The sequence below is a fragment of the Solanum tuberosum genome, unplaced genomic scaffold (assembly GCF_000226075.1).
Source record: "Solanum tuberosum cultivar DM 1-3 516 R44 unplaced genomic scaffold, SolTub_3.0 scf00354, whole genome shotgun sequence".
Lineage (NCBI taxonomy): Eukaryota > Viridiplantae > Streptophyta > Magnoliopsida > Solanales > Solanaceae > Solanum > Solanum tuberosum.
This window is the reverse complement of record NW_006239278.1, coordinates 114,189-131,155: the sequence shown is the minus strand read 5'-3', so window position 1 is coordinate 131,155 and position 16,967 is coordinate 114,189. Positions and strand designations below refer to the sequence as shown.

The 16,967-nt window shown below is 32.1% G+C and overlaps 3 protein-coding genes across 3 annotated transcripts; all 3 read right to left on the bottom strand.

Annotated features, from left to right (window-relative positions):
• Nucleotides 1-349: 349 nt before the first annotated feature.
• Nucleotides 350-874, bottom strand: LOC102586440 (agamous-like MADS-box protein AGL97). The gene is made up of 2 exons (XM_006361433.1): nucleotides 760-874; nucleotides 350-633 (listed from the first exon to the last, which is right to left on the bottom strand). The coding sequence occupies exons 1-2, from the start codon at nucleotides 872-874 to the stop codon at nucleotides 350-352; spliced, it is 399 nt and encodes a 132-aa protein (XP_006361495.1).
• An 827-nt stretch (nucleotides 875-1,701) lies between these two features.
• On the bottom strand, nucleotides 1,702-4,120 carry LOC102586112 (serine/threonine-protein kinase D6PKL2-like). Its single transcript, XM_006361432.2, has 2 exons — nucleotides 3,503-4,120; nucleotides 1,702-2,708 (listed from the first exon to the last, which is right to left on the bottom strand). The coding sequence occupies exons 1-2, from the start codon at nucleotides 4,060-4,062 to the stop codon at nucleotides 1,883-1,885; spliced, it is 1,386 nt and encodes a 461-aa protein (XP_006361494.1). The 5' UTR covers nucleotides 4,063-4,120; the 3' UTR covers nucleotides 1,702-1,882.
• Nucleotides 4,121-5,577: 1,457 nt separating this feature from the next.
• LOC102597157 (neutral/alkaline invertase 3, chloroplastic-like) lies at nucleotides 5,578-11,695 on the bottom strand. Its single transcript, XM_006361383.2, has 7 exons — nucleotides 11,524-11,695; nucleotides 9,601-10,401; nucleotides 8,558-8,723; nucleotides 8,228-8,439; nucleotides 6,765-7,258; nucleotides 6,622-6,670; nucleotides 5,578-6,119 (listed from the first exon to the last, which is right to left on the bottom strand). The coding sequence occupies exons 2-7, from the start codon at nucleotides 10,315-10,317 to the stop codon at nucleotides 5,790-5,792; spliced, it is 1,968 nt and encodes a 655-aa protein (XP_006361445.1). The 5' UTR covers nucleotides 10,318-10,401; nucleotides 11,524-11,695; the 3' UTR covers nucleotides 5,578-5,789.
• Nucleotides 11,696-16,967: the final 5,272 nt, after the last annotated feature.

Genomic DNA, 16,967 nt, shown 5'->3' with positions numbered 1-16,967 from the left:
TAATTATTATTTTTATTTATATATTTTAAGTATTAAATACATGTAAAAGAAAATTATCCATGAGTGATTGTAAGAATTAAAACATATAACTTTCTTGTTTTTATATCACAAAAAAAGTGCAAAAACACAACAAATTAAGAAAGTACTTATATAACAAAACATAAGAAAATAAGTGATCAAACAAGTAAAAAATATATTGATATTAATGGAAATAACATTTCATAATATATCATTGTAGAGTACATTAAATAGCTAGCATATCAATATAAAATTATAAAATAAAATAAATAAAAGAACAAAAGCAGAACAAATAATAATATTTCAAAAATTAATGTAGAGATGAATCTATTTATGAAGCATTAGATGCAACTTCATTTTCCAATTGTTGCAAACGATCTTTCATATTATAATCAGCAACATTTAGCCAAGCTTCAAACTGAGTTAACTCATCAATTTTGAGTTTTTCAATATCCTCCCACCAACCAATTTCTCTCATCTCTTTGGCTTGGTCAAGTGCAATTGTTTCCTTGCTTGCAACATCTTCTCTAATTTTAAACTCTGCTAGTTTATATTCGGTTTCATTCACATTGTTTCGAACATTTGTCACAACAAGTTTTGTAGTGTCACTTAATTCTATAATTGGATTCAAAAAACGCTAAGCAACTGCTTCAGCAGTTGGATGGAAAAATGAATAAGGCTTATTCGTTGGAGAAGAAAGAACTATTCCTATGTCAACATCATGCTGTTGAACGAGCTCACCGGCCAATTTGTATAAATTCAATCGACGTTTTGAAAATGAGCTGTATCGAGCAACTTTGTTTTCTATTTTTTCCATGGGAATTTTTTGACGTCCGGCAGTCTTCTTACCCTCCATTACTAGAATAAAATAAGCTTTATTGATGAACTAATTAATTTCAAGAAATGGTACTTATAAAAGAATGGATCACCGTGATATTTATACACATAAATTCTTCCCCAATAGAAGTAAATTAAATTTCTTACCATGTTACATATGGAAAGTAGCATGAATAAAAATATAACTATAAAAATAAATTTATCAAATATTTAAAAATGATATGCACTCATTAAAATTAGTGAAATTTGAAATTAAGAGTTAAAAAGGGAAATATTTTAATATGCTTACCTAATTATCAAATATAAATTTAATTTTAAGAAACACTAGTTACATACCAAAAAAAATCTTACTTATTATATATGGAGAGTAGCCTGAATAAAAATATAACTAAAAAAATATATTTATCAAATACTTAAAAAAGATATGCACTAAATAAAATTAGTGAAATTTGAAATTAAGAGTTAAAAAGGGAAATATTTTAATATACTTACCTAATTATCAAATATAAATTTAATTTGAAGGAACATTAGTTACATACCAAAAAAAATCTTACTTATTATATATGGAAAGTAGCCTGAATAAAAATATAACTAAAAAAATATATTTATCAAATACTTAAAAAAGATATGCACTCAATAAAATTAGTGAAATTTGAAATTTCGAGTTAAAAGGGAAAATATTTTAATATACTTACTTAATTTTACCATATTTTAATTATCAAATATAAATATGATTTGAAGAATCATTAGTTGCATACAAAAATAAATTAAATTGTTTAGGGGAAATAAGACACAAGTACCCTCCCGAACTATATTCAAAATTTCAACAACGTATTTAAACTTAAGTAGGATCCTATTACCTCCCAACATACAATCATTGCAAGAATTAACTCACCTTTTCCGTACTATAACTATCCTCTGATTATATCATTCAAACTACCATATCAAATTTAGTACAAATAGTTACATGTTATTGTACGTAAACTTAACCTGATAGTATAAAAATGACTATCATCAATACTCAAAATTAATAATAATCTACATAATCATCATCATAAGCTGAGACAAAGTCTCTAGTACTATTGAAATTTGTTGGAATATGAGGTGGGGTAGTACATCTTAATAGTGCCCAATTCACACCATCAAAGAAAGGATGTTGTTTTATTGTTGTGGCCCCCATCATGGACCCCATTCTCATGGTGGGGTCCTTGACCAAAAGTTGAGTGATCAAGTCCTTAGCCATGTTTGGGACCAATGGCTCTTTAGGGAACTCAAAGGCTCGAGCCACAATGTTCGATAGGGTGAACTCATTATCAAGTCCTCTAAAAGGTGTCACACCATAAAGCAACTCGTACATGAAAATCCCTAGCGTCCACCAATCCACCGCATTACCATGTCCTTCCCCCGACACGATCTCCGGGGCCAAGTACTCGTGGGTCCCGACAAACGACATCGACCGAGCCTCAATCGGCTCAGCTATCAACCTCAAGGGTCTCTCAGTACTCGTTCCTCCTCTTCCTCTTCTTCTTCTTCGTCTTCTCATGTGCTTAGAGTACCAACACGAGACGTACTGTGGCACGATACAATTAGGCAAGATGCACGGTGACGATGAATTATACGAAGGCGAATTATGATCATTTGAATTATTATAATGTATGTAATTTGGACTAGTACCCTCATCATGAACAAGTTGAGGCATTACTAAATCATCACATTTTAGTGAAAGATCAAAATCAGTTAACATAATATGACCATCTGATCTTACTAACACATTTTCTGGCTTTAAATCACGATAAATTATTCCCATCATATGTAGATACTCTAAAGCAACCACAACTTCTGATGTGTAAAACCTGTTAAATCAAATAGACAAACTCACATGTTACATTAATTCAATTTTTTTGGTCATGATCAAGAAGTTTCAACTAATAATTGAAAGCACATAATTAATTATGGTAGGACACATTAAAAATACCATGTTATAATATTAAATATATCATAGCAATGTGGGCCCATTGACAAACTGTACAAATAATCACATTGATCACTACATCAATCATCAATACGACATATTTAATTATAAAATATAGTTGGAATAATTAATTGTAGATGTACTATCAAATGAGTGTACTGATGGGAATAGATAGAAATCCTTCAAACCTAAATCAAAGTTCTAGGGTTCGAGCTTCAACAGCAGACAAACTTTTAATAAAAGAATATACAACGCGTGTGTGAGACATTGACCGATAGCTCATCCACAAGACTCCCGGTCAACTCTCTTTCCTATTGTATGTTAATTGTTTGCGCATGCATGAGAGGTTGACAACTCATATCAATCGAGATAGATTCAAAATTTGAAGTCTATGAGTTTGAGAATCTAGATTTTTAGTTATTGATTTCTGAACTAATAATATGGACAACAATTATTAGATTCGGTCAAACTTGTACCCTCACTCGTGCATCAACACTTGATCTATGACGAAATAAAGGGGGGGGGTTGTCGTTGATCTATCGTAATTTTTAAAAATAATTTATCGTTAAATGGGATTAGTGACATATTTTTGTTGTTTATTAGTACAATAAGATTTCAGATAACGGATGTTAAACAGAAAAGACATAAAGGTAGAGGGAGAAGTACACTACTAACCGAACCGCGGCTTCATCGAATCTTTTTTCCGGCAGCCGTTGCCGGAGAACATGAAGATCACCACCAGGACAAAACTCAGTCAACAAAAGAGACCATTTATCAGTATCCAAAGTAGTGTAAAGTGTAGGCAAAAAAGGATGATCCAACATTTCCAATATTTCCCTTTCTGTCCCTGCTCTACCTTCTTTACTCCTACTAACCAATTCCTCTTTATCCATCACTTTAGCTGCAAACAAACACCCTTTATTATTACCCTTCAACTCAACAAGATACACAGAACCAATGTCACCACTCCCAAGTTTCCTAATGAAGCAAAAATCGTCCAGGCTCAAACTCGAGACTTCTGATTGCATGACGTTCCAGCATGGATCTCTACACGTTGCATGGGGCTTGGTAGAGGATGAAAATGAGGTATGTACATTGAACATGTTTGTTTCCACCTCCATGTCCACGCTAACACGAACTTCTCCTTCTCCTTCTCCTACCTCTAACGTGGTCGAGCTGACAGTTGCAGACGCTGAGGAGATGGTCGTGTCATCGTGGACCGGTGATGTTAACATGGTTTTTTTGAGAGAAAATGTTGGAGATTGAAGGTAAATAAGATTGATGGAAATTTTGTTTTGGTGAGTTATAATGAAAAAAAAAATTGTTTTGTTTTGAATGGTAGTTAGAAGGATCAAAGAAGTGTAGATCTTTGGGCCGGCAAAATGGTTTGTGGGTCATATTGCCGGCGGGTTGAAATGAGTAAGGGCCCATTTATGGCCCAAGACAGAATGATATAACTACCTTATATCATTTGTCCTTTTGTCCTTATTTTGTGCTGGTCTTTAATTTATGTTCTTGTAACAGTCATTTTTATCGCGAGTCTTAGTTTATATTTTTGTATTATAATATCCTACAAGTTATGTTCGAATCTAAAGACCAGCTTATTTGAAGAGCAAAAATTAAAGATCAGCCCATTTTTAAAAAAAACATGCAATTTTATGTATAATACTTTCTTCGTCAATTTTTTTGCCCCTATTTTGACTTGGAGCAGAGTTTAAGAAAGTAAAGAAGATTTTTGAATTTTATGGTCTTAAATTAAAGCTATGTCAAATATACTGAAATGTTTTTTAATCCTGTGATCTTAAACATGTTATGTGGAAAGTTGGAATTGAAGAACTGCTAAAAAAGGAATTAGACATTTTTTTTTGTAACGGACTGAAAAGAATTAAGTGTATGCTATAATTTAATAGTTTTGTGATATTAGGTATTATGTATAGGTTAATTTTCTGGTACATATTTGGTGGCGTATTAACTATGGTTTAATTGTTGTACATTTTGAGCCATCTAGGCTACAGATATTTGAAAGCTACATATATTAAAAACAATTTACCTATATTGTTCTTTGGGAATATAATGACATCCTATAGGCTGTAGGGTTCTTTTGGGAAAAGGGAAAAAAATTTATACATGATGTATATATTAGTGAAGGAGCCAAAAAATTTACAGAGAGATTTAAAATATAAAAAATGTTGGTTCAATATCTATTTTGTATATATATATAAAAAAAAAAAGGTTTGACTTTTATTTATACAGTATAACTTTTTGTCAAAGGGTTTAGATTACGATTTACGCCCCCTAGCTCCCGCTATGGTATACACCAAAAAAAATATATGAGATGTTTATCTTCATTAAACTTTTATTTAAGTGACATTTCTCACTTTATAATTGCTTAGGTTGTTATAAACACCAAGCGGTGTGATGTAGACAGTCTACCTTAAAACAAGCATTAGTGGTTGCTTCCGAGCTCTGTAGCATGATATATACAACAATATTGTTTTTCATATTAATACTTTTTTCTCAGAAGATTCAGCAAAAGTAGAGTGTTAAATGAATAACTTATGTATTACAATATTACATAGGAATTTGCAGAAAATGTCCAAATCTATAAAATAAGGCCTCTTCCAGACTGGCTTCTCCCTGTAGAACAACAGCAAAATTTATGCAAAAACAATTTTAGGCACTTCCATATGGAGATCTGTAAGAGAAAATTCATAATGAACCATTTCATATTCAAGCATCGACGACGACGCTGAGGTTGAAAGCTTCTTAATATTGACTGCAATAAGTGAATAGTTTACAGAAGAACATTATATTATAAGCTGAAATGTTAAATAGAATTCCAGCTTGTGAACACCAGGCAAAACAATTATATGTAGTTATCATACACTTTAACTGGCTCAATGAATAGTCATAAGTCAATCAACAACTGTACATCCAATCATTTGTGGGGTTGTGTGTGATCTCAGACTATGTAGGTCTTCTGGGGACTTTTTGGACCGCGCTTTTTTCTCCTGGGATTAGAACTGATAGCACAAGAGAAGGCGTTGAGAAGCTCGGAGTCTTCTTGGGAAATGAGAATCTTAGCTGCACTTGGATTGGCAAGGAGGAGTTTGGCGACAAGGTATCCAGCTATTGACCAAGTTTGGTAAAGGCGCGCTTGTTTCCCTATGAACCTTGCCTTTTTGGTGTCGTAATATTCTGGCCACTTGTCTCGTGATATGCGCTTTTCTGCAACTTCAACAGCTTTTGCAGCAATCTCAGGTCTATTCATCTTAATACTAGCAACAGCCAGCTACAAAAGTTTCAAGAGACAACACGTCAACTTTGAATTCCTCACAGTTGATTCTATAATAGTATCTTAGGGGAACTAATTCAATTATGGAACACAAAGACGAGCAAACCTTTGACAATACTACATACACGAACAGTATTATATATCACCAGTGAGATTAGTTCAAAACTTTCTGCGCTACCTTTCTCTATCTTAAAGAAACAAACTTGTGCAACTTCATTAGATGCTAACACGATAAAAGAAATTGTATGAATGACGAGATGCATGAGATAAAAATTAGACTAAAAATGCACTGCAATTCAAGTCATTCTTTGTAACACGATTGCCGATTAACTAATGAGACATAACACAAAACAGAGATGTAAGTTGTAACAATATGTTAATGTGAGCAACGGCATGCACTGCGACAATATATCAGGTCGGGAAGGTCTAATCTCCCAACCAAAGATAAGACGGATACAAGCACCAAATTCCTAATTCAAGACCGACAGATAAATGTTACCTGCCAGAGTAAAGTTGGCCAGGCACCTCCATTATGGTAGGACCAAGGCCTGCATTAGAAACAAGAAGATAATGGACCAGCTATTATTAAGATTCAATAGAAGACAAAGTAAACTTTTTAAAGTAACCGAGGTAGAAAATTACGTGTTCTTGGGATCACATCCTGTAATTATCTTCCACTCCTGACCCTCAAGAGCAGGGTAGCATATTTTAAAAGGCATATCAGCTACCAGATCTGTCCACTTGGCCTCAATAAGATCCAATATAGCATGTGATTGATCATCTGTTGTAAGACTGCAGACTATAGACCACAAGTTTCCTAGAGAAAAGAATCGAAAATCCATGTGAGCAGGTTGCAAATTTCCAATCAAGTATCCTCCTTTACTTGGCATCCAGTCCACCAGCCAAGGAGAAATCTGATCTGGATAAATATTGAACTTGTTAACTGCATCATAGGAGTACTCCTCCGTCTGGTACCGGTAAATCTCATTTAGCTTTTTCATATCAATCCAATAGTATTCCCTAATATGAAATGATAAGGCAACAAGACGATTATTTAATGCTCGGATAAGGTCAGCTGATCCATCCTCTGGTGTAAGCATTTCTCGAGCACAAAGCAGTGCTGAATGAAACAGTGCCTGCAACAAATTAAAATGTGCATTCTTAAGGAGAAACATGAGATAACCTAAAGCCAAGGTGGATCTAACAAAGAACAAAAACAACAGTTCATTAAGTTTTCAGATAAAGAACAAATAGCTCTAACTGCATAGAAGATCAGCACACACGAGTTGAGAGATACAGAAGAAATGAACCCACAAAAATGATTCTGAAAAGGAAGAAGGGTAAGAATAATACACAAAAGATCTACATACTCTTTAATGCCCTAATCTATCATTCAACCACAGTTGCACTTCAAGGAAAATCCTTGAATTTGATTGACATGATGATCACTCATGGATTGCATCATAACAGTCTTCCATGAAAATGAAGGCACTACACTCTTTTAAGACAAAATTTGAACTTATGGACCTTGTATTCTCTAATGTAATATTTAAACATTAATGACTTTTAAGACGCATACCTCTGGATATGGACTTCCTATTTCAGATGAATTAAAGCTGTAAATCGTTTTTTCCCAGCCCCAGCATCTATTAAATCAGTGAAGTCCACTAAGTTCCCGAAACCCCATTGAAAATAATCAACTGAAAACGTCTTGATTAGATCTCAGATCTCGAATTAAATAAACAACAGCACAAGTATCTTCTGGAATATAATCAGTTTAATATCCCTACATTTGTTTACTTCTCTACTAAGGAAATAGAAGGAAAAAACAATCTTCATTCTGTTCAGGTCCCACACAAGTCCCCTTTGCGAGAAGCTTCATATATATATTTAACAGGAGAAAATCTCAGTAGCACAGTGCAAAAGAACAAAAAATTGAAATTACTCTAAGATGGAGAATCTTCAAGGATTTGCGAACTGAGCAATATTCTCAAATCTAGTGAAGGACTAAACCAGCCACAATTGATTCAACTATTTTTTAATCCCATCTAAACACCAACCTGTCAGGTATAACAGCTTTTTTATTACAGTGATTGAAATCAAACCTGAATCTCCAAAGGGTGACCATGAATTCCCATACGGCGATCTATCATGCACGAACCATCAGTCACCAACAATGTTGGAAACATATCAAAGCCATCAGCAAGACATAGTCTTAGTATCATTTTTATTCCAGTCTGAACATCAATTCTCTCTTGAACCGAGAGATCACCAGAGGACTTCCCATATGCACGTAACAAAATAATCCACCATAGTCCTGGGATTAACAGTTACAGTATATAGAGATCTCTGTAAGCACAATAATGATAAGGTGAAGAAACAAAAATAAACAAACTTATTATTTGTTTTTTTGAGAGAGAGATCCTTTTTCCTACCAGAATCAACTGGGGCAACTCGGCCAATTGCTGCCTCTCCAAAGTCTGGATCCAGTACTTCTTCTGTTGCAGAGTCATCACCATCCAATGGGACTGTACGGACCTTGAAACTAGCAGGCATCAGCCCTTGACCAGGACTATGACAATCCATAGTTTTCTCCCAACTCTGCAGAATAATGTCATATCAGTTATCATTCCATATATTTTTTCCCTGACATCTGAACAATATATTTGATCATACAGATTACTCTGAATTTAGAAACACTTCATTTGATCTAAGCTTAGCTGTACGATAAACCACTTCCATTAAGAGAATTTTTATACTGTATAAAGTGCTAACCAGATTAATGGAGTATATAGAGAATGTTCAGGTTTACAACCTATGGAACATCTTTTATTGAAATTAAGAACAACTTAGTAGGTTGAGCCCACAGTTCTCAATCATTTACTACAGAATTTAAAGGTAACCAGCACTTGTGCCATGCAGGATAAATAGCTGATGCCCACTCCTCTTCCTCTGCTTCGAGAACCGTGTAAAAGGAGAGTAGGCAGAGCCACAGAAGATTGTTATTTTACCTCAAATAGAAAAGCAAAACCATCGGAATGCTGAGAGGGATGTATAACAGAATATATTTGAAAAACAGTGATCTAACTGTTTGCAGACATAAAACATAATAGGTGTATACCCACATTACAATTATCTCAGCAAGCTGAATCTTTAAGAGGAAATATCAGTATCCAACCATTAATTCTAGAAGATTAGTCAAACAAATGTTTCATCCTAGCTTACATATCCAGTGATAAACATGAAATTTCCCCAGGAATCCATCCCTAACTGAAATAATAAGAAGCAGTACCATATCACAAAAAGTTATTCCTGCAACCATCTTTAATCACACAGCTGTGGAGGAACATACATAGCAAGGTTGCCGAATGAGATTAGAAACTAAATGATGAGATACAAGCAGGAAAACTGCAATCAAGAATTGTATGACTGTTTGAAAGAAAACATCAGTAACTAGTGCAAGTTAATAGCATCTTACCTGCAGCTGAAGAGTGTGAAGGATGAAGTTGCGAACAATCTCATATTCTCCCTTCAGAAGGAAAGCAATACCAGAAGGTATAAAGTCACGGATAAAGACTTGATCATAGTTTAGAACATCGGCGGTGGAACTAGTTGGGTCCTTAGCAGCAATTGTTCCTACAGGGCTACCACAATAATAAACCATAGACTCTCGTAGTAGTTCCCATGCTTCATCTTCAATGGAGTTTCCAGCTATTCTATTCAAGGTATCTTCCGCTGAGACATTTGGACGTAAACTCCCATTGGATTGAAAGTCCTCCTCTCCTACTTTAAGCTCTCTTACTGTCTCAAACTGCATTACACTTGGTGTATTACCAAGAACTGTATCGAAGCTCTGGTCATTGTCACTAATCCATGATCCGTTTCCCTTTTCTGATGCAAAACTACTCGCACTGTCAGCTTGCTGGCATTTGCAGTTCACAGATCTCAAATAGGAATGAGTAATATCTCCATGCACAGATTGTCTGATGCTCTGAAAGCAATCTACCCTAATAGCACGGTATGATATGTTTGAACAGTTAAGAAAATTCACACACTTTGAACCCCTCTTCTTTCTGATTCTTATGAAGGATCTGGAGGTATGTGACGATCCCAATTTCCTAAAAGAATTATCAGATCCAAAAAGACTAGGTAGTGAACCACCTAAAACTTGCAGAACTGCTTCAGAAGTGGCCATCAATCCTGATGTTGAGGCAAGGAACAGTTTCTACACCCAGAAGAATTCAATACCACCAACTATAATGGGAAATACCTAATGGTTCTGGACATTCATAGAACGGTTACTATCAGAATGAAATGAAACTTTGAAAATAACCAGTACCATACATATCAAGACTATAAGCAAAATAATCAGACCTGGTAACTGATTACGACTGTCACACGTCAAACTATCAGTAGAATCTTATATTTTTCAGCTCGTCAACTAAAGAGATTGACAGCAAAGACCAAGAAGATGTAATCATACAACACTTGTGATTTATAAAGTAAATAAAATATAATTCTAAGCTTAGCTTATTACTTCTCACGGCATCCCATTTGAGAGCACAGTCCTCCAAAAGTATACTTTATCGTATTCATTATGGAGCTAAAAAGTCCATTAGGTATTGATAAAGTACATTATTTGAAAAAAAGGAACAAATTACACACAGCTACTTGAACATAGGAGGCATTGCTTCATCAGACAACTAAATCAATGTGAATTCAAAATGTCAATTATAACCCAATACTTCTGCAGAATTTAGGCATTCCCTTTTATCCTGATCACAAAAAAAAAAAGCGAAGAAGATCTAAACTCAGTCAGGCTCCTATAACTAATGATGGGGTTCATTTCTCATGTGGTAACTCAACTAATAGTTACTATCTCAAAAAGTCACCTTTCTTCTCGATTTCAATTTTCTTCAACAAAGAAAGTAACTTTCTGAGATAATAATTACTAGTCGTGTAACCATCTGATAAACTAACTCACTAATGATGTACAATAAATCAAACCACTACCACTTTTACTTATCCATCTTTCCTTCTAAAATTCACTCAAAAGTAACCTAACACAAACTGTAAATCATCTAAAAATTCCATCTCCTCAATCAATTACTAATCCCCCAATATACACCATAATACAAACATATGCCCACAAATTTCACTTAATTACCAAGTGGGTATACAGAAAAACTAAAAAAATTGAAACAATACAACTATTTACTTCTCAGAATAATGATCAAGGACAAACCCATCTTGAATCTTGAACTATGTCAATAACCCATTTGCTATACATGAAAAAGAAGCTTAAAGTTTCAAACTTTGAGCAATTAAGTGATCACTGAAGGTAAATATAAATCAAATCTCACAAAATCAAAGGCAAAAAAGGTACGAATTTGATTTTTACCTTATAAAAATTGATGAAGAACTTGAAACTTCACAGGAGCCAGGACAAATGAATGAAGAAATCAATAACTCTTATAGGTTAGTTGCAACTTGCAAGTTACAGCTACAAGTTTAAACAATTTCTAGAAAATGTAAACAGTTTTTTTCTTCTTTCTTTTTCTTCAAATAAACGTGAACAAATTGATTGATTAAATATGTGGTTAGTTTTGTTTGCTTTTCTTTGTTGTTTCTTTAAAATAATAATAATATCATCCAACTTTCGATTTGTGTCCGTATTGAGTGTCCACGAGATATCGGGTGAATAAGTTGAGGTGTTTAGATGTGCATTTTCAAAGTTGGAGGGTGAATTGTTAGTTATTGTCAAGTTAAAATATTTATCTATGCATATTATGTTTTAGACATTTCAACTCGTGTCTATTGTATAGTTTGAATACTTCAATTTACAAATAGATCATTCAAACACCTCGACTCATTTGATTTTTGTTCATTTGTCAAATATCCTTAATTGTTACAAAACATGGCACACAAAGTCAGATAAAATCATGTTACATACAATTGCGTTAAAAGCCCATATAGCCGGTTCCCTTTTGTAGGTGCTAGAATTTGGATCTTTTACAGGCCCATAAGATCATGGAGCCCAAACAATTACGTATATGGTTGGCTTAGATTTTGGAAACTTTACGGGAAAAAATGAGAAAAGATATAAAGTGACACTTGAACTTGTCTCGGATTTTCAAAAAGACACCTTAACTATGCGAGCGTTCTATTACCCCACTAAACAATCTTGAACTAATATTATTACACTATTTGTTGTCCGCCTGACATTAAGAGTGTGTGTACTATCTCAAAGAGAGTGAGCAACCTAAAATAACTAATATAATTTATTTTTATAAGTATTTGATATAAAATATATTTTATTATCATTTTAACTTTTTTCCTTATTATTTTTTCTCTTTCTTCTTTCTTCTTCAAAAATTCATTGTCATCTCCATTGAAGCTTCTCACTTTCAATGTCATCATTTTTACCACAACTTCACCTTCCCTTTTTAATACTATTAGTTTTACTCTCTTTAATTTTAAAACTTTATCTAAATATTTTCTTACATTTCGAACAATTTGATAAACCCATTAGATTTCAAGATGATTAGGAGGTATCATATAGTTTTTTTTATCCGATTTCAATCAAGTTTCTTTCAATTTTCGGGGAATTCATTGATTCTTTTTAAAATTATCATTTCTAATTTGAAGTTATATGAAAATGAGTAATTGATGGTACCTTACAAAATTTTAAATTTTCTTAGAAAAATAATTAGTTTTGTTATCAATAATTCAATAAAATCTAGAAAATAGTATGATTTTTTTTTTATATAAAAAATCATTGAAATAAAGAATTTGATTGGAGATGAAGAAGAAAAAGAAAAGAAAAAAAAAACTTGACGTGGGGAAGGGGTGAGAGTGGGAGGTGAAAAATGGAGGGATGGATCAACTTGAAAGTGGGGGTGGGGGGGATGAAATGGATTTTAAGATGAATTCGAAATTAAAATAAGTCAAAAAGTAAGAGAGAGGGAGAGAGAGAGAGAAATAAAGAAAAAAAAAAGATAAAGAAAATACTTAGAATGAAAAAAATAATATTTTTAATTAAATTTATAACACGTGTCATGTAATGATTGGTGTGTGAACACACTTGTTTCTTAAAATCTGGGCTGATCGAAAAATGATATAATAATATCAGTTCAATATTGTTTAGTGGGGTAATAAGACGGTTGCAAAGTTAGGGTGTCTTTTTTAAAATTCGGGACAACTTCAATGGTGACTTTATGTCTTTTCTCCATAAAATTATATAAATACACAGCTTAAGATATCATAATCTCTAAATTTCTCTACCATTTAAAAAAGGAAAAATTAGAGAAATCCCACCTTTTAGTTTACTTATTACCATTATCCCCTATAAGTTTTACAAATCTCCAAAACCCCTCATTTTCGCGCATCAGATTAGTGTATCAACGTTTATATTATTGTATCTCGCGCATCAGATTAATGTATCAACGCTTATATCATTGTATCTAGCTTACCAGATTAATGTATCAGCACTTATATTATTGTATCTCGCGCATGTATATATCAGCGCTTATATTATTGTATCTCGCTCATCAAATTAATGTATCAGCGCTTATATTATTGTATCCGTTTGAGGGATTTCTGTAATTATAAACTTTTAAGGGATAGATTGTAATTTTGTCTTAAAAGTATGTGATTTTCTGTAATTTGTCCTTTAAAAAAATCACAAAAATCCCCTCTCGAATATATCTCTATCTCCTTTTGGATACATCCCTATCCCCTCTCGGACACATCTCTATCCCCTCTCAAATACATTTGTATCCTCTCAGATACATCCCTATCTCCTCTCGAATACATCTCTCTCATTAAATAATGTATCATTTGCAATGTAACGGACAACCAAGAAATGTATTCTAGAGTAATGACAAATTTAGGATTTTGGTAATTGAGAAAATTTTCGGGATAGGGTGTAATTATCCCCCACATATATGAGATTTCTATAAGTTATACAATTTTTTTCTATTATATTCCGGAAAACAAAAGAAGGTCACCAATATATATTTTTAAAACACAATAAAATTTTGTTTTCGACGAAAACCGACCTACTTATCACCCTTCAATTTTTGCTGATATAGAGTGATGGTGATACTATAAAGTTATGATAAATGTTTGTTACTAAAAGAAGGTCACCAAAACAAACAACCAAAAAATATTGAACACAATTGTTGCAAACATGGTAAAAATAATAATGAGTGAGGTGTAAATACTTATTCCCTAAAATTTACATCAAATATAACAATTTAATCTATTATTTTAAATTAAAATAAGAACATATATGACTTAATTGCGATTATATCATAAATATGTAAAGGAAAGTGTAATTTTTTCTGATATAAAGTGATGATTATAATTTACTTAAAGAGGTCACCATAACAAATAACCAAAAAACATTGAATACAATTGCTTCAAACATAGTAAAATAATAATAACTGACATGTAAATATTTATTTCTGATATTTATATCAATCGTATAACAATTTAATCTAGTATGTAAAATTGATATGTATTTAATCATTATTAAGTCTCTCTCTCACACACACACACATATATATGTGTGCATTCATTTAATTTAGTCAAAGATCGATACAAATAATCTTTTATCATGAAAAATATAACTAATTTGGCGGCAATAATTAGAACCAATTTTTTCTCCCTTCAAAAGTACATATAAGGCAGTAGACCCTCGATTATTGAGACGACTCCTATTACTTTTCTTATATATTATAAAGTTTTTGTTTTCGCGCTTTCTAATACTTTGATAATTTATTGCAGAAAATGCAGGAACGACTAATCTATCATCTAGCTCATAGCCCCATTCTCACCAACCCCACACCCATATCCTTCACCTTCACTTTTTATAATATTTGTTTATATTATATACATTTTAAGATAATATTATCGACTGTATTTTTATTATTAAAATAAGAATTATTATTTTTAGCAAGAAATCTTTTCTATCACGAGAGGGAGTACTAATCTAACCTATCAATTAGGGCATTGACTTAAATTACAATACTAATTTTAGACTTTTAGTTACTTCAATTATATATTTTGACAATTTAGTTCAAGTAATGAGTTGTACTTACGTTAGTAGAAAGGCGGGGTGGCTCGAAATTTCTTCATTCTAATCATAAATCTTGAGTTTGAGCTTTAACAAGTAAATTTAAATGGTCAAAATTCCAAATCCGATTAGTCAAATAAATAAATATTGTTACATATAAAGTCTCTCTCTCTATATATAATCTCATTAAAGTATTTAATCAAAATAAAATGATATAATTTGAAATAAACAGCTGCACAAGATAGTTATGACTGAAAGTAATCAACATATCTAATTAGACTAAAATTTTGTTCGATTCTTTCGAATATATATATATATATATATATCTATATGTTTGTTAGTTATCCTAAATTTATTTAATTAAGCCGGCTCTATATCTCATTATAAATATCTTTGTCTATTAGAGACATATTATGTTGAACTAGTCAACCCCGGCGAGCCAGTCACCTATGACGGAAAATATTACTATTTACATGATTAAAATAATGATATATATATATATATATATATATAATGAATGTCGAACGCCATTTGATTAGTTCGTGTCCCCCCTCCCTCCATTTATTTCGATATGATTTGTGAATAATTGAACAAGATAAATAGTATCAAGTAAGATAAAAAGATAATACTAAGTTATATTAATCTGGCATTAATAAATTAACGCGATAGTAGAATGACAAATAATACCATCATACTAATTTGGCATATAACAAAATAAGTAGAATATTGAAGATAAATATCAAGTCATTTAGATTCGATATGACTTGTGAATAATTTAACAAAATAGATAAAATGAAGATGAGATATATTGATCTATCATCATTTGCTTGTTCTAGTTCTAATTAAAGTGTAATTTATTTTGTTCTTTTGTGTTGTAACTTTGAAATTATGATGATTCGATATAATTGTGAGCAATATAATATATAAAATAGTTGGGTTGAACTAAAAATGAAGTCAAGTTGGGTTGAACTAAAAATGATGTCAATCATATATATCATGATTTGAATGTCACATACTTATTTATTTGTAGTTTTGAAATTATAATGATCCGATACATGATTAGAGAGTAATTTAAAACATACAATAAATTAGTTGGATATAACATGTACTGATATTAGTATATATGTCGTCACTTGCATGCCATAATTCATCGACTTTAATTTTGCTTACTTTGATCATATCTTTACCATCTCTATCATCCAATCTAACACGATATTTTAGTTCACAACTTTTTTCTTAAAACTCAAAACACTCAATTTCACACAAATATTAAAAGCCAAAGAACAAAATATAACTATCTGACCCCAAAATATTCTTTTTTGCGCAATATCTACCCATGAATTCATGTTGCAGGCTCATAAATGAAGATGAATTGACCATTTCCATAGTTGATAGTTATAATTTGTAATAACACGAAAGCGATCAATATTTACCTTATGTGAGACATAATAAAATATTTAATTTCTTAACTAATATATATATATATATATATATATCGATATTATTGGATAGACAATTTTAGCTATTGGCATTGATAAGTACTTGATTTTTGGTATTAAAAAAAGAGCTAGGAATAAAATATTTTTAGCTTATAGACACAAGTAACTAAAAACAGACAAAACAATGAAAAGACAAATACATCAAACAAGACAGATAAATACAAAGTTGCATGATTTGTTGATACATCTTTCTACTAACTTATTATTGTACATAATAGTTGTTAAACCATAGCTATATGTGTATGTATAGTATATTTAAGATAATTA